This window comes from Pelmatolapia mariae, linkage group LG17, assembly GCF_036321145.2.
Source record: "Pelmatolapia mariae isolate MD_Pm_ZW linkage group LG17, Pm_UMD_F_2, whole genome shotgun sequence".
In the NCBI taxonomy this organism is placed as follows: Eukaryota; Metazoa; Chordata; class Actinopteri; order Cichliformes; family Cichlidae; genus Pelmatolapia; species Pelmatolapia mariae.
The window spans coordinates 14111960-14137500 of record NC_086242.1 but is presented as its reverse complement, the minus strand read 5'-3'; the positions used below and the strand labels follow the sequence as shown (position 1 = coordinate 14137500).

General features: G+C 39.7%; 1 protein-coding gene across 5 annotated transcripts in view; it reads left to right on the top strand.

The window, feature by feature from the left end:
• The window catches only part of anks1b (ankyrin repeat and sterile alpha motif domain containing 1B), a 274591-nt gene that overhangs the window by 130510 nt on the left and 118540 nt on the right, over positions 1-25541 (top strand). For all 5 annotated transcript variants that reach the window (XM_063460710.1, XM_063460713.1, XM_063460709.1 and 2 more), the window contains 2 exons: positions 1219-1350; positions 21066-21222. In XM_063460710.1, the coding sequence (XP_063316780.1) occupies positions 1219-1350; positions 21066-21222 (289 nt within the window). The remainder of the gene's footprint in view (positions 1-1218; positions 1351-21065; positions 21223-25541) is intronic.

Here is a 25541-nt window from a genome sequence, read left to right as displayed (position 1 = left end):
ATCAACATGAGACCTCCCTCAGTCTATGCACCCTCATCACTCCTGGTAAAAGCTATATGCAGTTTTAGAGACGGCCGATATGTGTTTTTGTCTTTGTAATCTGCTGTGGTCTACGCCCTCGGCTGCGTTGTTTGGTTCACAGAGATATCAGGTGGGCTTTATCTGCCCTCTGACGCTTCATACTGCAGAGCCCATTTGCACACCTGTCCCCTGAGAGCCAAAGAGCCCCCAGGAAAGGGCACTGCGTGTGAGCCTCAGATGTTCTGCTATTAACGGGCTTTTCTCACTAACACTAGCCCAAAGCAGTGCTGTGCAGGTATTTCAAGTAGTTATATGAGAAGGGTTGCAGGTTTTTGCTGTGATCCCCATGAAGAGCTTCACAAAGAGATACTGAGGTTGATAAAGATGGTGCCTTTGAGGGAAATGAGCTGGCTTTTACTGTAATTATCAAAATCTCCAGTAATGGAAGAAAGTCAGGGAAAGAAATTCTAGATAAGAATGTATTTGATTGTTTGATTTTTATCCCATAAAAGTGTTTTTGGTGAATCTGCTGCACATTTAGCCATAAGCATCATAAGTTAAATAATTTTAGCTTATGAGTTTAGCAAACTGCCACTTACTTGCACCCACAGCTGTCACAGAGCGACGTTAGCATTGTGCTTTGAAGCCAAAAAGATGAATTGAATAACTCTGTGTGTAGAGCTAAGGAGAATGGCAGAGGTGGGTGACCAGTCTCTGCGGTCCTACTTGCTTCTTTTTTCTTTCCAGAAGGCAAATCAACAGTGAGCTGCTTCTGACCAATAAGTGGCACCTGGAAAGGCTTCATAATAGCCTCCAACTCCCACCCCTCTCTCAACCAGCAGAGCCTTCAGGAGCAAAGTCTCCCTCTACCATGTCATTTGTTCTTTTAATTCAGTCTTAATGTAAAAGCTTGTTTATTCCAATTTGTTTCTGTTTGTGCCAGGGTTACACGAGCCACTGTTACTGTAAATATATTGGTCATAGCAGCTTTGAAAATAACTGCTGTCACCCTCTGTCATCCTAAATCTATGCTGATGTATACAAATGGCTTTTGTATGGTACAATCAGTCTTTTCTTTGTCCGGTTGACAATTAATCTTCTTGGGACACATACACCCTCTAATCTTTGAGCTGATTATTATTGGTTACTTGTTATAATGACAATCATATACTTGTGTTCTGATTTTTGTGCTCACAGCGGCCGACGCCACCTCTCCCTCCGGCCATGGAAGAAGATGAGGCAGAAAAGAGCTGCGGTCCCACTGGCTTCTGGGAAGCACTGACTCCATGCAATGGCTGTCGTAACCTGGGCTTCTCCAGCCTGTCACAGGTACACACACACACACACACACACACACACACACACACACACACACACACACACACATGTCTGGTTTGCTATCCTCGTGGGGACATCCCATTGACATAATGCTTTCCCTAGCCCCTTACCCTAACCCTAACCATTAAAAATGAATGCCTAACCCTAACCCTTACCCTAAACCTAACCATAACCTAATTGTAACCCTGACAGTAAAACCGCATTTTGAGTGTGAAAATTGCTTTCAACCCCGAGGGGACCTGGATTTTGGTCCCCACGGTGCAGAAAGTCCCCACCAGGATAGTAAAAGTCAGATTTTGGTCCCCACCAGGATAGTACGAACCCGTACACACATACACACACACACACACACACTTATATGCAGTGAATTAACTAACTCTAACTGCATGATGATGATGATGATGTTTTGACTCCTAATTTGCATTATAATGTAGTGTCGGTGTGCACAGAGTCAAAGAATGATATCATCACAATTCTTATTTAACATACATGATGTAGAGTAAAGCAACACACAAACACACAAATTACAGGCTAGTGATATTGCCATTGTTCTGAGTGAATACTTTCACTGGTTACCTTGGGAACGCAGTGAATGAGCCGTCACTAGAGAGACCGGCTCTCCTGGCAGTTCTAATACTGCTCAGTTTTTGCCTCTTTCTTCATCTCCTTATCATACATTTCTGAAAATCCTCCCTATCTCTCCAGTTTTTTTGAAGCCTTTTACCTTTACGAGTAGTTCATGAACTCTGAATAACTCTCAGCTGAAATATCTGATACAGTGAAGCGACATGAAAGGCTAATGATCCCTGTGGGGAAAAATGAGCATATTACAACAACAAAGAAAGGCTGTGTAGGACAGAAGCTTGATTTTTAGGGTTTTACAAGCAGGCTTAATCCAAACTCACACTACTTCTCAGTATTCCCGCTCCATCTTTACTTCTTCCTTCCGGCTCCCTCAGCCCCACACGCTGTGTATTAAGTGTGTTTAAATGAGTGCTTAGCAGGGAGATGCATGCTGGCACAAACAGCGGGACATCTGACATTTACAACACAACAGACCCTCTGTCTGGTATACTGGCAGCCTGCCGGCCTGACTGGCACACCGCCTGGAGATGTTCGCACCTGGGCGAGTGTGTCCGTTTGTACTAATGCGCTGTGCATGATAGCTTAAACCTTTGAATGCGAGCATGTGGGTATACACAGCGTATTTGGTATCATCAGCTTTTTGTGTGTGACATCATCTCGAGCTTGCGTGGGAGGATTTGTGTGTGCGTGCGTGCTCGCACTGGTTTTATTGAAGAAGTAGAAGTAGAAGGAACAGAGTGTCAGAGGGAGAGAAGGACTGAGTCGTTGCTGAATAATTAACTTTCCCACTGCCATTGTGGATAAACAGAGTTAACATAAACACACACAAAAAAAGCATTTGCATCCCCTTAGAGGATTAATAGGGTCTTAAAAAAATAGCTGTGCTGCAGTCGCCGCCATCGTTTACATCTCAATCTTTTGTTTCTGTCAATCCACGTGACATCTGCTAACGTGCTAGCGTGCTCATCAGTCCCCCCGGGTCATCTTTCTCCCCCGTTAGATGTCTGCAGTAGTGTTTTAACCTCTGTCACTTGTCTGAGTGTTGAGTTTCCTGGTTGTCAGCTGTCACTTAAAGCTGTCAGTCAAAGTGCTAGATTTTTGTAATGAGTCATACAGAAAATCTAACCTTAAAATAAACTGCTTAAAGCACCATGTTAAAGTGAAATACGGTGTAATTTTAAGTTTTCTTTAAACCCCCCTCAATATACTTTAATGCCATTAATATTATTCAAATTCTTTATTGGAAAATTCATATTTGTTTGGTTTACTTATGTCACCAGAAATGACGTTGTCAAATTCAATTGATTACAAAATATCCTGCGGAGACTAAGAACCCTTACCTCCTAATATATACAGGCAGTGTTCATATAAACATGTAAATCAGATATTTGGTAAACAAAAATTGATTCATGTGCTGTGTATTGTTTAGTTTGAGGCAAATGAGTATATTAATCAAATAGATGTGTTTGATTAATTGAAATCTGATCAGGAACCTCCCACAGCCCTATCAAACTAGTCATTTAAAAACTATCGAGCGGGGATATAAAACTCATTTTACATTGCGGGCCACATACAGCCCACTTTGATCTTATGTGGGCTAGACTGGTGAAACTCCGCTTTTTGTCAGTGAAAAGATGTTGAACTAAACATTGAATCTATTAAATATCTTACTATATAATATTAATATATATATATATATATATATATATATATAATAATAATAGAACACGAAGAAGCACAATTTCAGCATCATGTTTCAGTTTTTCTACATGCTGCTCTAGTAAATGAAAGAAATCTATAAGCATGACTCTTTGGGGTTAAATTGCAAGAGGTAAATGTATAAACTGACTGAAATCTAAAATGAAATTGTGTTAATGGCCTGTGGGGGAGGTCTTGATCAGTAGAAAAAAAACTGTAAAACTTGTGAAAGTACAGTTACAAATCCAAGAGCAATGTCTTCCTTTATATTTTCCAAAACCATCCATAGGACCAGATTGGAATCTTTGCCAGGCTGATTCTGGTCCCTGGGCCTTATGTTTGGAACCCCTGATTCAGAGTGTTTTTTTGTTTTTTTGCAGAAAAGAAATGCATGAATCTATCTAAACTGGAAAAGCAACACTGACATATAAACAGTGTTTACAGTCATGTGCCAAACTAGATGTACATTTTTATCTCTGAGAAATGTGTAAGGCAACATTTACATTTTGAATTTCTGGCAAGAGTGCTCCTTTCAGCTCTTTACAGTAGCTGCTAAATGCTTCCTTTTTTCACCAGCTAGTTACTGACTTTGTTGGTGCCAGGTTTGCTATGGTTGCGAGGTCTGCGGTTTTCTGAGAAATTGGCCCACATTTGAAGCATTTCTGCAGGTTGAACTTTTGTTGTCCATGAGTTTGTGTTGTGTATGAAAATTGCCAATATATCCTGAAAAACATAAAAGCCAAACTCCAAATCAGCATGCAGGCTTAGATAGAAAACAAACTATTTTGTAATACTCTCCAACACCAGGTGCCTGCCTTTTGGGTGTTGTATTGTATTGTTTATTATAGGTTAGTTTGATTGGCCATGGGGCTGGTTTTATCAAACAGACCTGGCAGCTCTGTTTGGTGCTGAGCAGAGAGCTCACAGGAGAGTTTTTGTTGAACACAGCTGCCTGCTGCATCCAAAAGGCTGGAAAACCAAAACAATGACCTGAAAGGTCAGTACAGCTGAGGGGAAAAGCAGTGCTGGCTGATAATTTTCTGTGAAACAGGATGGCTAGCCATTGCAATTGTAAAATACTGCAATGAAGGGCTTATGGAAGTGTTTTAAAATATTATGTTACTGAAAAACAACGCTGTTAAATTCGTAGCTATGCCTTAGAAAAGCCTGAGGGTGAAACACCTGAGGGTTGGTGGTTTAGCAGAGGATACTTCTTTGTCCACTGCCACTGGGTGATATCAGGGTGAGCAAGGATGTGCCCAGGGTGGATATTGTCTCTGGACTGATCAGACACCTCACCACTCCAAAAACCACTGATGCTTGGTAGAAAGGTGCCGGGGAGTGTTTTAATCTGTAGAGGCTTCAGGTATTGGTGTGTAGACATATACTAGTTGTAGGAGTACTAGTTGTAGAGAATTTGGCATGAGAAATACAGATTTTTTTTTTTACAACATGTGTTCAAGCTTAACTATCAGAAACCCTTCTCATCATTAATGGGAACTTGTGTAATTTTCCAGTGCCTGGAAATGTACCTCTATCCTGTTAGTCTCAATTTCTAACCAGGACGAAGACCAAAAAAACGAATAAAGTCCGGTCTGAAAAAAATGTTATTAACTCTTTACCTTTTACCGTTTCATTCTAGTTTGTTCAGTATAGGCACTAAAACTATGTGGTTAACATTAAAAGCCTGTTATAAAGGCAAACTTTTCCCATTTGTAGCAAGCTTCTCTGACATTTCCTTCTTAACATGGTTATCTGTCCTTACCATGGTTACCATGGTTACCTGGCAGTGACCACACCAACACTTTTGTCTGCAGTTTGTGGGGTGGGTATCCTGTTGCCTTTATGAGGCAGTGACTTTGAATGCTAAACATGTACAACCGAGCATTACAACGTGAAGCATAATCCTGACTGAGTGATTAGTTGGGAGTGTTAATGAGCTGGCAGCTGTTTGACACATGTGCAGCCGTCACCCAAAAAGTCAGTGGTCTTCTCATTAGGGCCGGGTATCGTCACTGATTTTAAGAATCGATTCGATTCCAATTTACAAGGTCCCGATTCGATTCGATCCACGATTCGATTCGATTCGAATCAGGGAAATTTTGCCTAAGACAGTCAGAAATATTATATTCTGATCATTTATCAGTACATATCCATATTTTTATATCTATAAAAAGAACGCTGACACTTTTAAGACTTTATCAAAGGTGTAAGCATCACAGCAGATGCCTTTGTGTCAAAGTAACCGAGGATAAAACACAGAAAAACATGAAGGAGATTTTCCTGGCCTGGCTTTTTATAGCAAATACCACCTTAAAATATTCTGCAGTAGAACAAAAACTGAAGAAAACCATGAATCAACATATGAACATTACCTGATGCTGCTGAAGTGAAGCAGAGCAAAGTTACAGAGGTTTAATTAGAGACACAGCTAAGCATTTTGCAATTTCGCATAATTTTAAAAAGTTTCATTTTATAGTGGTGGAAGCAAAACAGCAAAAGTAAGAGGGAATTCATGACGATGTTTATGTGAAGCGAAATGTGAAGCTTAGTTTGGATCTTCTTTTGCTGATGGTTCAGTCAGTTTTGGTTGGAGAATGATGAAACCTGCAGCGTCAGAATCTAGCGCAAAAAAAAGACGTAAACGCGCTCTATGTTTATAAATTTGTGCAGAATCCATGTATCTGCTCTCATTTACAGTTTTAGTTGTTTGGTGGTTGTTGAAATTTTGTGAGGTTTAACCTGAGATTCTGGCGTTTCGGGCAATATAAATTTATATTTAAAAATCGATTCAGGATTTTAATGAATTGATATCACGTTATTCAAGCTAGAATCGATTTGAATCGGAAAATCGATCATCAAAACCCACCCCTACTTCTCATAACACATCCAGTCCATTGTGTTGGATGAAGGTTCATGAGTAGTGGAATAAAAAAGCTGCCCTGTAGCATTACTGAGATGGATGTCTAATGTCAAAACTTGCTTGAAGTATTTTAACAGGCCCACAATTCACAGCTTCCAAAATAGCCATCTGACGGGAAGCCATACCCTGAAACAAAAACAGCAAAGTAAATATGTACCTTTATTAAATGGCAGCTGAGGACGTTTTATTTCTTTTTCTATGTTTGTGCAAGACTGCACGTCTTAAGCAAGCATTAAATAATAAAGTTTGCCTATGTTTTAATATTTGTGTGTCTATACATATTTGAGTGTCTGTACCTTGTACCTTTGTGGCCCGAGGTAATGAATTTAGTGTATCCTTGCTGTCTGTCACAGGCGTGCTTTTTGTGCACACATGACGGCACTCACTCCCTCATCACGAAGTTTCTCCTGTTGAGAATTGTCGTCACAAGCTACAGGTTTCCACTGACCATCTCCATGTGAACGCAGTTTGACGCCAAAGCGTGTGCGGGGCTTTCCTTTGCAGCGTCACCTTTTTTAAAAGGAAGTTACAGAACTCATTTGCGACAACCTTGAAAGCAAAAGAAAAGGGAGACAGGTAATGAAGAAATGCAGGAAAGACAAGAGATACTGTAGAGAGAGGTCTGGAGTGTTGCCAAGCAACACAGACTTTCTTGAGATGTCAGGCGTGGGATGTCCACCATTAACAAATCTCAGTCACCAACAGCATAGGTGCGTCAGACTGCTGCACACACACTTGCACACGTCAGCGTTTCCTGACTTTCTACCAGGTTATTTCCTCTCATTTCACCATCTTTACTTCCTTCCTGTTTTTCTTCCTCCGTCTGACCTTCTTTCTCCACACTTAGTCAGACTTACACAAACAGCATTTAGTCAAAGCCTGCTCAGACATGATCGGTCAAAACTCGTGAGACTAAGTGCAGGATAAGCTTCTGGTCTGGTTGACTCCAGATTGTGTGCATTCATATGTAGATATCAGTTTGTAGAGGTTAGTGTTGTGCTGTCACAGATCAGACAGCCATGAGAGCCTTTGAGGGTGCTAAGGAACATCAAAGGCAAGTGTTTGTGAGGGGGCAGAAATTATGTGCAGAGCTTTAAAAGCATCTAAATGAGGGAGTAGAATTTGTGTGAGTGGGTGAGTTTTCATCTTATGTTTAAAGTTTAAGATCATACCTTTTTCAGATTGTTTAATGTTTTGTAATATTTAATTATTTAAAATAAGCAAGGTTGAAGTTGCTCCATGGAAACTGTATCTTTATCTTACGTGCAGAATTAGACATGCTTCATTTAAATAAATACATAAATAAATCACACACAGCAGCTGGCCTTTTCCTGGAAGCAAAGTGGCGGTATCATAATGTCATGCAAACAAACTGGTGATAAGTTTTGATGAGTACAAATAAGACTAAAGGTACTGAAAAGTAGTGGCATTCTGTTATAATTTGGGGTTTTGCTCCCTTCTGATTGACAGGATTTTACCGTCAATATACTGTGAAAAGTATTCACTCACCAATCCAAATGATTTATTTCAGGTGTTCCAGTCACTTCCATCACCGTGGGTGTATAAAATCAATCATTTGTGAAAGAATGGGTCGCTCTCAGGAGCTCATTTACTTCCTTCATGGTTCCGTGATAGGATGCCACCTGTGCAACAAGTCCAGTCATGAAATTTTTATTATTAAATATTCCACAGCCCACTGTTAGTGGCGTCATAGCAGAAGTGATTGGAAGTGGCAGTAACTCAACCCCAAATTTCTCGCTCACTGCCAACCATTTGGGGGAGAAACATTTTTCCGCTCATAACCATTGGTCATATTCCGTCCAACAGGGCGGATGACTCAAAGAATGAGGAAACCAAGGTACTTGGTCATTTTGAAGGCCTACTTAGGTAAATTGCATCTCTCTGGTCTTATTCACATTCAGACAAAGATGACTCCACCCACACCATTATGCTCCTCCTCTTGCTCATCACTAATACTACAGAAATTCAGAGTACAGAGTTTTTTTTCTTGGTGGCATTACCTGGAGTCTTTTAATAACGACTTCGGGCAGCACGAGTTGATGTGACTACAAAGTCAAAACAGGAGAATCTTTCCTAAGTGTTCAGTAACCAGTCGCAGCAGATGGCCACCCCTCCCTGATCCTGGTTCTGCATGAGGTTTCTTCCTGTTAAAAGGGCGTTTTTTTTCTTCCCACTGTCGCTGAATTGCTTGCCATAGGGGGCCATATGATTGTTGGCGTTTTTTGTTGTTGCTTTCTTTGTATTATTTTAGGGTCTTGACCTTACAATATAAAGCAACTGTTGTTGGGAGTTGGTGCTATATAAATAAAATTGAATTGAACTGAATGGAAAAAACTGAATTAATCTTGCATTTATACCATTGTAATAAATCAAACTGTTAATATGTAGCCATTCTGTATATGCTAGTAGTATAATTATCTTCCAGTCTCACATAAACCTTGTAGTCATAACTGCTCGGGAAAGGAAACATCAATTTCCTGAAAGAAAACGAACGTGCCAGTTATGTGACAAAAATACATAACTGAAAATAGTCAGCAGCTATTTGGATGATGTGCTTAATTATTTTAGTAGGATTTCTTTTTTCAGCTTCCAGCTTTTCAGATTTGAAGTTTGATGTCTAATAGAACCATTGGGAAAATTAAATTATCTCATTTTGGACTTGTACAATTAAATTAAAAGTCAGTAATAGCTCCAGGAAAATGTGGTGGCTATTTTCTTGATATTTACTATAGACAAAATTAATTTATCAAGAAAATAATTAGCAGACTAAATGATCAAGCAAATAATTACTTCTTGCAGCCCGTATCTGAGACGTATAAAACTCTGCAGTGCCTGCAAATGTGTGTGAGGACTGTATGAATTGAGACAAAGATTTGAACAAAAGTGTTTTTAATTTTTCTCAGAGTGAATAGCGGATGATACTGTTTGCTCTGTGGATTTTAATCCTGTTCTTCCAGTTAATTATCATTCATTTAATTGGCTGAAAACAGAAATTCTGTCATTCAAAACATTGAATTAGACTAATTGATTATTATTATGTTCTCTTTTAATTTGATTTTATTTTGCTTTCATTTCCCGCTCTCGCTCCCGTCTCTCTATGGGACGTGACGCAGCTCTGTGCTTACACTTGGTGCCTGTTAATGGCGTTATGCCCCTCTAGACTGCAGCTATAGGCTGTCAAAATAACTCACAAGACACATATAGGTGCTGTCATATTTCACCTGAAATAGACTGGCACAAACCTATAATGCCCTTGACTCCATGAAGATGTGCTGTGGATGCGTGCGCTTGTTTGTGTGTAGTTTTTACATCCCGTCGGAGTATCACATATCTCACTATTCTTGAGGTAAACAGGAAAAGGCAGAGAAAGCTGCCGAGAGGGGAATAGAAGCTCAAAGAAAAGCCACCAGCAGGAAAAAAAAATTATACTGCAGTGTTGATTTTATAATAAGTGCAGCACAGCAACCCTTCCTGTAGTGTTGATGCCCTTGAGCAAGGCATTGAAAACACAGTACGCTTATGCAGAGACAGTTAAATGTGTGCAAATTATGTTGTGTTCCAGTTCAAATGAGCTTGCGTTAAAGAGATTAAGCCACAATCCTACACACAGGTGACAGAGCGAGATAAGGGTAAATTTGCTTTCTGTGTTCTTGTTTACAAAGGAATTAAAGATGTGGTTAGAAGGCTTTACAGGCAAATAAGATGACTGATCATACCGAGTTCATATTTAAACAAACATCATTTGTATCCGTGTATTTGTGTAACATATTGATGGAAATTATTTTCATATGAAACACTGTTGTGGCCCCACATGACGCGAGGGCTAATGATGTTGGCAGGAAACGTCTGTCTCTGTTATTTTGCCTCTGGCAGCACAGTTATGCAAAAAACCCTATGATAATAGGTATTTGTCATTTTGAGCGATTTACACTCAGCTAAAAAAAGGGGAATGAACTTTGTCGAGAGATGTGAGGCAGTTGCAGATGATGCTTCATCATGTTTAGCTTGGTCTAATCTCGGGAGATTATGAGTTTCTGGAAAAGTAGTGCTCTCTGTTAAAGGAATTGTTTGAGTTTTATATAAATATATTTATATGAGGTTGCAGTTGCTTAGTGTACCATCATACCAAACCCAGCATGCTGATTTTAAATGGATATAGTGTTTGCTAATTCAGTCTGAATACAAAGATTTAGTGGTTGACAGCTATATCCTCACCAGTATAGCTGCCAAGTAGTGGAGCCAGTGCCAAGGAGCCACTGGCTCCACTACTTTGTACCCCTGTCTCGCATCGTTTTAGGTCTGCACTGAAAATAATTCTTGTGCACTAAAATAAATTAAGTGTAATAAAGCAAACATCAAGCTGATAGGCAATGTAAAAGATGGACATAGGTACTGTGATGACACCCACTGGTGAATGAAATCCTGTTTTGTATGGTGGAAGTGACTGTGAACTGACTGTGAAACCACACACTTATTAACTGAAAATTTGTCAGTCCAACTTCATTAGACAATGAACATATCCTTGGATTATCCTCCTTTCGGGAAATTTACAAAATAGACTTTATGTTTTATTCAGTATGACTCGAAATGGGTGACTGAGCTCATAAACTGATCAGGAAAAGTGTTCACAGAGGTCAAGTCCAATGGCCCTTCTATTGGGAGGGATGTTTTTTTCATAACTATCTCCCCTGGTGGCTGGTTAGTGGTCTCCAACCACTGCGGTAACCTCAGTCATGGTGGCCTGTGCTTGAAGGAAACAGTCTTCTTCTCAGCCATAAAAACATATTGCACACAAACATAACAATCAAAAAACAAACACTGCAAGAATGATAACAATACTGCTAGCGTGACAACTTCAACATTAACATTCCCATGAGTCCCTGCAAAAACCAGGCATCGTCTACATGGTTGCCTCACTTGGGGCTGACATATACATTGCCCTTCATTCTTTTTTTTCAGCAGTTTTAAACGTTTGTAATATTGGCCAGTGATTGTTCATGCATCATTAACAAACACAAGATCAGACTTTTAAATCAACTACTACATTAACCTCCTAGGACCTAGAGTACACATATGTGGACATCACATTTTGGGTTGTGGATCTCATTTTTCTCAGAAACAAAAATCAGGGGAAAAAAAATCACGTAATTCTTTGTTTTTACATTCATCAGGTCTCAAACAGCCCAAATAGCAAAGACAAATTGAAAATGCATGCTATTAAAGAGTTCAGGTCTTAGGAGGTTAAAGATTGTTTTTTTTTTAATCTATTCATATTTAAACAGCTTTGAAAACAGCCCATAAAAACAATGGAATACAAGCTTTCAGTTTTTGCTTCTGGTTTATCAGTAAGGTTGTGTAAATGCAGCCATGGGAAATAAAATAATAACTGGGAAGTTGATTTCAGCTCCAAACTAAATGTGCTTCCTGCTGCAAACTTTTTTTCTCCCACCGTTACGTAACGCACACTCACCTTAGCAGCCTTTTGTTGCTTCAGAACTTCCTCCAAAGTCGAGGGACCTGCAGTTAAATGCAGTAAAAGTTTGGTCACACAGCAGTGGCTCTCTGTCTGCAGTCTCTTGCTCCAGCTGGTTGCCGTGTCTGTGGGATTAAGCGTGGAGCCGAGGGAAGCCGCAGTTAGAGCTTTGCTCAATACAGTAGCCATCATGGGGAATGTGAAGGGTGTAATTTTCTGTGGAGTGAGTGTTGGTGTCCCATGGGTGGCTCAGCTAGCTGATTTTTGAGGGATTAGCCAGCCATGGAGGGAAATCCAATTCTGCAAGGCAGTCCTTGCTCGCTGATCAGACCAACCTGTACCTCTGACTTTTTCTTTCCTTTTCTTCTATTTTCCAGTTTCAGATTTACTTCACTCTGTCCTTTAATTCTCAATCAAATACTCCCTATACCTTACCTATTTTTGTGATAACCCCAGATCAAACAGTAATACAAATTTTAGAGATGCACTTAATTGCTTTCTTGTAGAATTGTGTGGGAAACAAATCCCCCAAATCATAACCCACAACAGAAAACATAGATGAAGATGAAGTTTTGACAGAATGGATACAATTGTGCCTGTGCAATGATAAAAAATAAAATAAAAATACAGCTTTCTTACAGCATTCTGCAGGTTGCCAGATGGGATTTTGGTCAATGTTTGATTATCAAGAAAGAAGAACATACCCATTCAGTTTTGAACTGCCTTAATCTGTCTTCACGTTCTGTCTCTTTTCTTTATTGGTGTCCTCTACTGACCGCACCCCTCTCATCGAGGCCCTCAGAGCCTCCTTTGTCCTCTCTTGTGTTCACCCCTCCTCTTTCTTTCTAATCAAATAGTCTCCATGAGGAAATGCCAGCAAATTATAGCGTCTATTCATATCTGATGGCCTGTGAACTCTGTGTACAGTGTGTGGGGTGGTGGATTGGCTGTTGGGTGGTACAGCGCTGGGTTTAACTGAAAAAGAGAGATTCGGGATTTAAGTTCCTCGGATGTAACAGGAGCAACAGCACATTTCCTGGTTGGTTTATCAGGCCTGCGCACATGCAAACAGGCACGCACACACAAATGCTATACATAACGAGAGTAAACTCAATCAGAGAAAAACACACAAAATATGCATGAAAGCTCGGACATGATCACACACGCATAAAAAAAACACCAAAGTGTATCTGCAACAGACAGACACGTACAAATGCTGCACTGCATTATTACACAGATATAATCAGAAACAATCTTCTGGCCACATGTGGAGGCACATAGACACACACACACCCAAAACACACACTGTCAGACGTTTAATCTGGCTTCTGCAGTTGGATGGGAGCTGCATACGACCTGCTAATTAGTGGCCAGAGGAGGCCTCTGTTTGTCTGCTCTCTTCCTGTTCAGCTCAGACACAAGTTTCTCTGTCCTATCTCTTCCCTTTAAGATAGAGAGCGAGAGAGAGAGAGGGAGGGATATGAATGAAGACCGAGTGTGTCTGTTTGTCGGAGGCACAGCACACACTTCTCTGCGTGAAGCCTTTTTGACCACATTTTAAAGCTTTTTGACCCCCCCCCATCACCTCCAGGGCCAAGCGGGAGGATACCATCAGAATATCAGGTAGCTAAACCTGTTGTCACCCTGCCGGATTAATTTCATCTCCACATTCAGGTGCTCCTAGGCTTCTGTCGAAAGATTTCTCGGCACCGACTGTCCTGTTTGAGATAGGTGGGACATGTGCTGTAGAGAGATTTGCTCAAACTTTAAGTTTGTTGCTCTCTTCAGTGAAGCCGGATCGCTTGCTTTCTTGTCTCCCTTTGGCTTACTTTAGTGTAGAAAAAACAAGCACGTTGTCTGAGTTGCCTCCCATTTCTGTGCATTTTTCCTCTGTGTGCGTGAGGAAATCCTTTCTCCTAACTTACCGCACTCCCACTTCCTCTGCTTCCGTTCCTGAGCACAAAGTCATTTTCCTCTTCCCGCTCTGTCTCTCTGTCTCGTGCTCATCTCCTCGGGATTCGCTGACACAAACTCCAAAGTAAGTGTTGAGTAGGATCCTGGCGTCCTTTTGATCTACCTGTGTTTTCCTCTCCCTTCTCTTTTCGCTGTCTGTTTCTAGTCTTATCCAAAGCTGTGGTTTTTATTACACCTGTCAGATTTGACCTCCTTTCTTTTGCTTTGTTTCTGCCAAAGCAGCCAGGGTGGACGCTGGAGATTTAACAGGAATAATAAAAGGTGATGTAGAAGTAAAAGAGAGAGATGAGAGGTAAATGAAGCTATACCTGGTAGCAAAGGGTATAGCACAAGTTACAGCACAAAAATAGGTCTTTTTCAATACAATTATTGATTATTTATACCTGTATTCATTTAAGGAATAAATTTAGTTACAGTTCTAACTATTGCCATTCTTTCAGTCTTCACCATCACTGCGTTTCATTTTGTTTTTTCCTCCCTTCAGATGCTAGTGGGGCAAAGCTTTCATTATTTCTTTCTGGAGATTTTGTCATATGCTTTTCTTCAGTGCATCTATTAATCAGTGTGACTCCACTCGTAGCGTTTCAAAAGCTCTGGAATACAGAATGACATCCTCGTTGTTCCTGTGAACAAAGGAGACAGTAGCTGAGATTATTCATAACTTTTCCCACCAAAATTTATCATGCGAGTCATTTATTTTCAGATCACAACTGAATTTCCTATGAACTCTGACACTTCCTTTTACAAAGACAATGGTTCCACTTGTCTCTGTTTCGTTTTGGACCCCTGTTCACTTCCAGTAACCGCCTTAACTCGGAAAGCTTTATCTTCGTTTGCTCTGAAGTACTGCCCCCCTCCCAGCTTCGCGCTTTGGAGCAATCTCATGCATTTCCTGACAAATCTGACCCACTGAAAAACCCCTTTGGTATGATTACATTCTTACTAATAGTAATAATAATGCTTCAACTGTACAGCAATTTTTAAACATAGATCCAAAATGCTTTGCAGAATAAATTGAAATGGATCAAAATCAAGAATCAAAAAGAAAATTTAACACAGTTAAAACAAAAACAAGTAAGAGCAGCATAAGACTTGGACAAACAGGGTAAATAATATGGCAGTGAGGCCAGTACAATAAAAATAAATGAATAAGAAAACATTCCTTATAGAAACACAACAACCAAGAACAACTTTACGTAAAAATACGTTTTGAGGTATGACTAATGGTCCAATGTTGATCGTTCCCTGCTGAGATGATTTTTGTGACTGCACGAGCTTGTCCATGGAGATGTTACATTTTATTACACCAACTTTGCATGTGCCTGATTTTCCAGAGTTTAAACATTTATGACAGTAATGACAACTCCACCTTGGTGTCTCCAGCAGCCATGGCTTTATAAGAAGATGCAAAGTGTGCTCCCCTCAGTTCTTCTTGTAAAGATATCCACAGTTGCAGGGCTCTAACACGAAGTGCCCAGATTCTTTTTGTAATGATGCCGGCTATGGGAACAGCTAAGAGGGCCTGAAATGGAGAATGCAAGCAGAAGAATTCCTGATGTTTGAGGACAATTTGTCGCCTTAAATTTAAATCCGTAAGTTTTATGTTTACTAGCTGTCAGTGAAACTACATATAACTCATATTCATATAACAGTAAAAAATTATCTTCATCTATAATTCTCTATATGACTCAACAGAAGCATATGTTAAACTTCTGCCTTCTGTGATTGTAAATATACTTCAATTCAATTTTATTTATACAGCGCCAAATCACAACAACAGTCGCCTCAAGGCGCTTTACATTGTAAGGTAGACCCTACAAAAATACATACAGAGAAAAACCCAACAATCATATGATCCCCAGTGGGAAGGAAAAACTCCCTTTTAATAGGAAGGAACCGCCAGCAGAACCAGGCTCAGGGAGGGGTTGCCATCTGCCGTGACCGGTACTTATATGTAAAGCCAGGGTTGTTGCTACACACAGTGCTAGATGGGCGCAGGCCCCCATTATTCAAATCCCAGTTATTTATTTATTTATTTTGTAATGCAAAAAAGTCAGTTAAATTTATTTAAACATTAAATTATGCCATCTACTTTTCAGCAGCTGCCTCCTTGACAGACTGAATAGTCACTGCAATGCTAGTCTACCTCAATTCTGATGGTTTTTGTTTGTATTATTGCATGTTCTTGTTGCCTATTTTGCTGCTTCTTTAAAGAAAAAGTGAACTCTTTTTTTCCATTTACCATCAATCTAAACTAATCCACCGCAAAAGGTAGAGCCTCTTAAAAAAAATTAAAAAGTGAGATTTCACTGGACCCCAGAAGATCAATACTGAGGCAGTAAAAGTGTGACGGCGATGCTGAAAGTCAGGTTTGTCAGGAGAAACACTACACTGATTTGTGGCACAAATCTGGGAGAGTAGGCAGCTCTTCAGAAAACATGGCAAATCTTTCCAAGTTAAAGCAGTGGAGCCATCAGCTTTATAAGAGAAAGTGACAGCTTTAATGGGAATCTCAGTTGTGATTTGAAAACAAACAATGAGTAAAAAAAATGAATCATTTCAGCCATATTCTCATTTGGATCATGAATAAATGGGTTGTGTGAATTAGCCAAGTCTGGAAATAAATCCAGTGACAGCTCTCATACAGTCATTACAATGCATATGCTGGTGGTGGGCACCAATCACAGGGAAGGTGAGATTTACCATAACAAATCTCAAAGAAATAAATAAATTGCATTCATCTACCAAACTTCCATTTTCATATGATAGCCCGGGGTGAGGGATACCACTGATTGTTGCTGTGAAGTAATCAGCCTGATTGCTGTAAACATACATGCGGTGACACACTGCTTTATAAATGAGGCCCCAGGTTGTAAATCAATGTATACATGCAGAAAGGCAGTAATCAGGTCGTGCTTTTAGAAGCTATTGCAGTAATAATGACAAGTTTTGCTTCCTGATTTTTACTCATGACTGTGTAGTGACAAAAATGAGTTTCACAATAGATAAAAAGTGGAATCTTCCATAAACGTTTAGAGGCTACTTTTTAAAACAGTTTTCAGCCCTGTTCTGAATGCAATTATTTTCAGTGGGAGATTATGTTACTGTTATATGTTTTATATGAAACAAGCTTTTATTTCTAGTGTAAATCTATCACAAAAACCAAAAACACCTTTATACTTCTATAGCTGTACCAATCTGAAATTGATCCAATAACCTTTGAGACGTATCAGAAAAAAATTAAAGTGTCAGCTCTACTGTGAAGCTGATAAAGGTTTGGGGTATAGAGGTGTGTAAACCCATATGTGGTTATGGTATGGTACGGTCTTGAAATCAATGTGAACATGATTTGTTGCACCTTTAATGGTCAAAATAATCTTTATGTCTCAGAAATGGCTCTTTATGGCTGCACTGGAGTGCTCTCAACCTTTCCTTCAGCTCTGTGAGTGAAATCTCTAGCTAACCAGGCTGTCACGTCAAATCTGTCAGCCGAGACGGGGCCACCTGTGGACTGAAGGCGCATAAGTCTGACTGGGTCTCTATTAGTGGTAATGGCGGCCTAATCGAGTGCTGATGGAGATGGAAAAGGGGGAGAAAAAACGAGGGACTTTGAGTTTGTGGGCCTTTTAATGAAGTGGGGTGTGAAATAAATCCCAGACTGAGTGCAGAAGGTGTGAGCGAGAGAAATCATCAAAGGACTGATTGCTCTGTAAGCTAGAATGATTAATCAGTTTTGAGTGTGCTCAGTGTGTGATTGATGGCCTGGTGCAGTGTGGGTAATGTAGTAGCAGATGCTGACAAGAAGAGTAATGGCTGTTGAATTAGAAAAGAGATTAGGAGAAGAGGAACGGAAAGATGAAGTCATTGGGTTTAGAAATATGTATGAAGCAATGGTGAGAACAGGGGCAGCCACACACACAGTGAAGCGTTCACCACTGATCCCATTAGTAAGAGTACAACTTGGGGAAGGTTGCCAAGTGACACTTCAGAAATGATGATGGAGTCTAAGGGAAAGGACAGACATCCAGAGGCTGAGTCGCTGGAAAGAAATGTTTTGTCTTTTTGGCTGAAATGACGCTCGCCCCTGTAACCTTTTCCCCTGCTTCACATCACTCTCTCTTGTTTTTCATTCTTTCTCGGTACACATCTGCCTCACAGATAATGGACCTTTTGGGCTTCAGCTCTCTATCTGAGCCCTTTGGGGCTCAACCTTTTCACCAGCGCCGCAACAAAGTGCAATCTGAAATTTTCCTGAAATACCCAGAGAGCAAGGCTGTTATATAAAGGTCCCACAGAAACATTTCCTTATTTATGACTCTAAATTATTCAAATGAGAGCTGATTTTCAAAATGCTGCAAGCCCCATTTTGCTAAAAATCAATGATCTGTTTCATTTAATATGCAAATGACATTTTAGGCATTCTGCAGTCTTTTTAGTCAGAGTGAATTACAATAAGGCTCACAAATGTGTCCAACAGCACTTATTGAGAGAATTGAATGAAGAGTATACTGTAATTTCTATTAATGGGCAGATAAGAAATAATCAAGAAGAACCTTTTAAGTTTATTGTGAAAGTTTGGATTTCTAACCTTTTATTTTGGGGAAATGGGAAAAGAAAATCCAACCTGGGTCTGTTAACGGACTAAAGAGAAACCTAAAGAGAGAAAGTAGAGGCAAACAAGTTCATGTGTTTGATTAGGATAGAAGTTAAATTTGTGAATGGAAATAAGAACTCCCCTATTCCTCAGACCTAAACTAGTTGTCCCTTAAATAAGTTAAAAATGTTACAATGACAAAAGTTTAATGTTTGCAAGTACCCTTTAGCCACTTGAGCCTTGAGCCACCTTTAGCAGTAAAAACTTGAACTTATCTCTCACATCATTGTGAAGGTATTTTGGTCCACTCTTCTTTACAGCATTGTTTCAGTTCATTGAGCTTTGTGGGCATTCATTTATGCACAGTTCCCGTCACAGCATCTCAATGAAGATGAGGTCGTAAGTTTAACTTTGCCATTGCAATTCGTGCTGTGCTTTGGATCACCGTCCTGCTGCATGACCCAAATTTGGCCACGCTTTGGCTTTTAAACAGATGGCCTCACATTTGACACTAGAATACTTTGGTATATAGCGGACTTCATGGTCATCTCAGTGACAGGAAGTTGCTGAGGTCCTGTGGGTATAAAACAAGCCTGTCCTCCTCTATTAACCTCCGTTATTTTGCTAAATAGTTTTTTGTTGTTGGTTTTTTGCTGTTTGCACTAATATGCTCATATTTGTTTTTACTATATACGGTGATTTGTGGGCATTATGGCCTAACATTATAGACATTACTCCAAAAGTAGTAGGTAGTTTGTTTAAATCCAACTTTTCAAACGTAAGCCGTGCTGTCTTCAGCTTTTACTCCTCTCTTCTGTGGAACCAGCTCCCAGTTTGAATTTGGGAGAAAAAAAAACCTTTCTATTTTTAAGATTAGGCTTAAAACATTTCCTTTTGATAAAGCTTATAGTCAGGGCTGGGTGACCCTAAACCCAATAGACCTAGGCTGCTGGGGGCTGTGTGATTCTTCTTTACACACTTTTGCAGTTTCTCATAGCATTGTCTGACCTTGGGGTGACTTTGCTGATATGTCCACTCCTGGGAAGATTGTGGCATTATGTTAACACACACCTGAATGCTCCAGACCAACAAATTGCTGAAAATGGGCATGCTGACTATGGTTGCTACTTGGCGCTCTTAATTCGTGTGAAAGCAGTTAAGATGTATCTTGTTTTTCCACGGGACTGTTTGAGCCCTGTGAAAATGTTCTTTTTCACACTACTTGTTTGTCTTTGTTATGAAGTTTTACTGATTTCTTTTCTCACACTTGAAACCTCAGCTGGGTTAGGGGTAAACTCTTGTACAAGGTTCATCTTGAAAACCTTGCCTAACAAGATTTTTAATTTAATTTGTATTTCAAACAGAAAAACTAACAATTAAACATTTCCAGGTTCATTCTGACTTTTTTTTTTACCTTTAATGTATGAACTCTGTCCTCTTTTTCTTAGTGACTCCTTTCCTCTTTTAAGTATAAGTATTTTCACGCCATGTGATCATACCCTGAAGCTATTGCACCATCAGAAGATCAGCAGCCTGCTCTCTCAACATTTAATAAGTTGAAATAAAGATTTTGTATCCCTTTGTATGTTTGTACTTCAAGGTTAAGGTTTGGCTTTGGTTATCCTAGCCTATTATTAAAGGATTTTCATCACGTTCATGAGATTCGTCACATTAAGCCTTCAAACATTAAAGTAAAAACTGCAGTAATGTTACAGCAATTATATGGGAGAAAAGCTGTCTCTTTTGTTTTAAGGAAAAGCTCCAGGAAAGCCTTGTCGATCACAGTAATCACTGAGGACAAAAGCCCAAAGTGACTTTCGGATTTTAAAGAAACGAGGAAACTTCAAACTTTTCCCAACCCTTTATTTTAAGAGAAGACTGGCCTAAACCTTTGATGATAATCCAATTGTGTGAACACGGTTGGACTTGAATGATAGCCTTGAGCTGAACTCACATTACTGAGCTGATGTGGTTATTTTCCTTTGTTGTTTGTAATGAAGCACCTCAGGCCAAGGCAAACAAAAAGAACTTTAGCCCCTTAACAGACCTTTTTTTGTCTTAAAAAAAACCCAAAAAACTGCCCTCTCTTGCTTTTAAAAAGTCACAAAATAAGAATTCCTGGCTGGACTCAATCAGAGGCTTCTTCACTTCCCTTTTCAAAGACCATTCATTAACATGACACATCATCTATGGGTCTCTGGAAGGGTATAATACCAGTTTGGCTGAAGTACATAATTAATGATGTAATTAGTGGTGTGTTTGTCTTATAATGAATGGAGTGCGGCTGGTAGCTTCCAGTGGAATCGTTTGAATAAAACATGTAAAATTATGGTGGTGTAAAGAAAAACAGCTATCAGATTTTTCTTGTTGGTGGCTATTATGATATGTTTAACAAACTACCCTACCATTTCTCTTTCCGTTTTTTTTCTCTCTCCCAGGATTCAAAGCGTTCGGCAGAGATCGTCACTTCTCCTTCGCTGGATGTTTTCCTTCCAGAAGACGAGGACAACCCGTATGAGTCTGTGACCACCGCTGTCACACGCAAACCCTCCTCTCTTGATATCAATCAACGACTCAACGCCTGTCCACGCAATGGTAGGATAGCTATACATCTATCTGGTACCTAAAATACTAAAACAGTCCTGTAACTTGCATTTATAAACTTAGGTGTCCTTTTATTTAGGTTATGTAAATATAATACCTACTTGAATATCTAAGACTTTAGACACATTATTAGATACACCTTGCTAGTACCAGGTTGGACCCAAGTTTGCCTTCAGAACTGGCTTCATTCTTCATGGCACATTTTCAAGTATTGGAAACGTTCCTCAGAGATTTTGGTCTGAATTAACATGATGCTACACATCCATGATGTGAATATCCTATTCCACCCCTGGGATCTGGTGACTGTGCGAGTACTGTGTACTCATCATCATGTTCAAGAAACCATTTTGAGATGATTTGAGCTTTGAGAGATGGCAAGCCGGCACACTGTGGTCACAAAGGGATTTACACAGTCAGCAACAATACTAAGGTAAAAAACATTCAGTTTGGGCCCAAAGTGTGCCAAGAAAATATCCCCCACACTGTTACACCACCAGCAGCAGCATGAGCTTTTGATAAAAGGCATGATGGATCCATGCTTTCCTGTTCTTTACACCAAATTGTGCCCTAGCTGAAAATGAGACCCATCAGACCAGGCAGCGGTTTTTCAATGTTCTGTTGCACAGAACATTTGGTGAGCCCATGTGAATTGAAGACTCAGTTCAAGGCTTAGCTGACAGGAGTGGCACCTGGTGTTCAAATATGCTCCTCTGCATTCATTGCTTGTACATAGTGGTTATTTGAGCTAGTGCTTTCTTTCTATCAGTTTGAAGCAGTCTGAACATTCTCTTCTGCCCCCTAAAAGCATTACCAAGAGTGTTGTCACTGACTGGATATTTTCTCTTTTTTAGGCCATTCTCTTTAAGTCCTTGAGATGGTTGTGTGGTAAAATCCCAGCAGATGAGCAGTTTGTGAACTACTCAAACCAGTCTGTCTGGTGTCAACAACCATGCTGTGTTTAAAGTCACTTAAATCATTTTTCGTCCCCATTCTGATGCTCTGTTTGAACTTGATGTCTTAACCATGTCTGCATGCCTAAATACATTGAGTTTCTGCCATGTGATTGGCTGATTGGATATTTGGGCAACAAAGTAGCCAGTAAGTGTAGGTTTTATTGTTAAATTATGTTTTTTTTTCCTTCTGATAAGACTCAGCCACTTTATAATTGACTTGATTTTTATTGAATTGCTTCAGTTGTGAGGGTGTTATCGTACAGAAAATGTACAGTCTGTCACTGCAGAAAATCTTAGAATGGTCTTAGAATAATTTGACAGTGGAACATATGGTACGTTCAAGTACAAGCCATGATCCATATGAAAATCCCACTGCTGTGAAGATCACGACTTCAGTAGCAGAAACGAGCCAGCTGAAAGCCAAACATATTGCCTATTCAACATGAACACACAGTTTTATGGCAGTAAACAAGTGTGGAGACAGTGGGTGAGAGTGAGAGCAGCAGTGTTTGGGATACATGCATTGTTAAAAAATATGGTGGCTTTTGTTGGTCTTCATTTATTTAAGGCAGCTTAGCTGATTTTTAAAATTGATGACCGAGATTAGATGTTAGTATCAGAGTCATATACAGAGTAGGTCTCATCCTGTCTTTATCACCTCATAAACATCACCTTAAAATCTTTATAGATCCTGCTGCTGCTTCAGCTTTGTCCCAAAAAAGCTTGCCAACGATTGGAACTCAATATTTAATTGACATCATATCAAAAGTTGAAACTTTAATTTTAAATAAATTCCCAAGTTAGAATAGTGGCCTGTTTATCACTGTGCATGGAGAGCAGATGCTTCTGTTGCGTAAACAAAATCTTTTTCTCAGCCTTGCTTTGTATATAATATCAACTGCTCAACAGCTTAGGACTGCCTTTCTTTCATATTTCAGAGGTTTTCATTGCCAGATTAGCACCCAGAGTCTGTTACTGTTACTGTAGTTTAAATCTACAAAAAAAAGTGGGTTGGAGCAAATTAATAACTAATTAATATCATATGCAAACAGTTGCTCTTTTACATCCCAAAATATTGAGGTTCCTTTTAGTCTAGGAGCAGGTGGAAATAAATATTTTATCCGTGAGCTAAATAACTGTTTCTGCAAACAACTGAAATAATTAAAATGCATTGGCTAGGGTTCATTGATAAATATCTTATGGCATCTTCCACATTCAATATTGACATTAATAGAAAGTGGGCAGCTGCTAGATTTGGGTGTTAAAACTAAATAGTTCATGTAGAATATTGATCGCGTTACATCTCTCTCTTCCACAATGTGTCTTCTATTCTGTCTTCTACCCCTCACCTCAAACTGCTGATGTCAGATGGCTGCCCCTCTCTGAGCCTGGTTCTGATGGAGTTTTTTTCCTATTTAAAACGGAGCTTTTCCTTCCCACTGTTACCAAATGGTTCCTCAAAAGTAGTTGTTTGGTTCTTGGGGTTTTCTCTGTATTATTGTAGGGTCTCTACCTTACAGTATAAAGTGCCTTCTTGTGATTTGGCGCTGTGTAAATAAAACTGAATTGAACTGAAAGTGTATTAATGACTGCTAAAAAATCTTCTTCTAGGCATGGGTGTACTTCTTGAGAAGCAGTGCAAATATTGTATTTGCACTGCTCTCTGAGTAACTTCTAACTTCCTTCAGTCTAAAAATGTGATTATAACTAAAGCAATCATTCAGCGATTTATACCTGATTTGGTGTACCTTTTCACTGTCATCCACACTGTTTTCTAATGTTTCTAGCATGAGCTAATCCCTCGGCCTTTGACCTTTCAGTCAGTTCTGTTTGCTCACCACTTGTTTGGTCTGCGGCGTTGTGCCTCTGCACCCACGACAACAAACACCCACGGATGCATTCACCCCTTTCACTCGGCTCGCGTAGCAAAGCTACACACTGCTGCAGGTTGTCACGGCAACTGCATCACCGGCTGGTGAGTCACCTGAATGTTGCCATGGGAACTGTCTTGCTAGTGACACCCCCCTCCCCACCACTCCTGAGCAGAGGAGCAGCGAGAGGCTACTGTAGAGCCTTGTTTTGTGCGTGTTTGTCCCGTGCTCGACTGTTGGATCTTGCTCGTCATCGACTGTTTGAGAGTTGAACTGTCAGCACAAACTCTAGATTGTGCGTGTGTGCGTGCATGTGATAGGTTAGTTGTTTTATGTCAAAGTGCTTTTTGGTGGAGAATTGCTCCACTGACGTAAAGGAATAGTGTGGGTGTTGTATTTGTTCTCATCTCTCTGAGTGCTGTTACCTGGCCAAATGAGAGGGAAAGAGAGCCACACAGACAGAGACTGGGAATAAGACTGAGATGTGAGGCAGAGCTGACTACATATCTATGGTATAGGTAAGCATGACAAGAAGGACATATTTACCTATAACATAGATAACTCCTTCCAGGTATGAGATAATGTGTTAATCCAGATAGACCAAAGGTAAGAAAGACACTGAGATGGATCATGGGCAGGTTATAAATTCAGTAGAGGAAGTCGAAGGTTGACTCAGGCTGAGCCATCTCCATGAAAATGACACAGCAGGAGGGAAAATCCTGGATTCCTGCTCTGAGTCCAGTCACATGTCAGCCTAATTGGACATGGGTGTGAGTCAGTCTCTCTTTATCTGCCTCTGAGAGGAAGGATGTGGTGATCAAGGAACATGGGGAGGAAAGGGCTGAGATGAGAGGAAAAGGAAGAGCAGAGTGGGACTTGGTGCATTACACTGCAAAAAATGTGGTTTGTTCTTTGGTGTTATCATATTTAAGTTACTGTGTGGAGGTTTGGGAAAATACTTAGAAAAGTTCATTACAACCACTGTATTTATTGCAAAAAAGAGCTTTAACAACAACAATAACCACCAATGCATAAGTTAAGGAACAATGTGTTATGATTTCTAGAGGGATAGACAGGGGTTAGAGTTAAAGAGCTGCATTAAATCTAAAGATATAGTTTTTCGGAAAACCAGAAGTTTTTCTATACCATATGTGGTGTAGGATTGTGGAATAGTTTAAATATGGAATTAAATCAATGTCCAAACATAACATTATAAAGAAATCATTTTCACAAGGTACAGGGATTTAGAAGGATGCCAGTCACTGAATGAAATAAAAGTTCTGTATAGATGGTTTATAAAGGTATTATAAGATAATTATTCATTTTTTAAAAAAGCTGCATCTTATTTTAAATAATGTTTTATTATCAAAAAAGCATTTTTTTGCTGATATGTTTTAATAAAATTGTAATGAGCCTTTTAATGTTGCCAGCAACATTAACAGGTTAGGCCTGTTTTCTGACCACAGTAACAACGGCAGAAGAGACA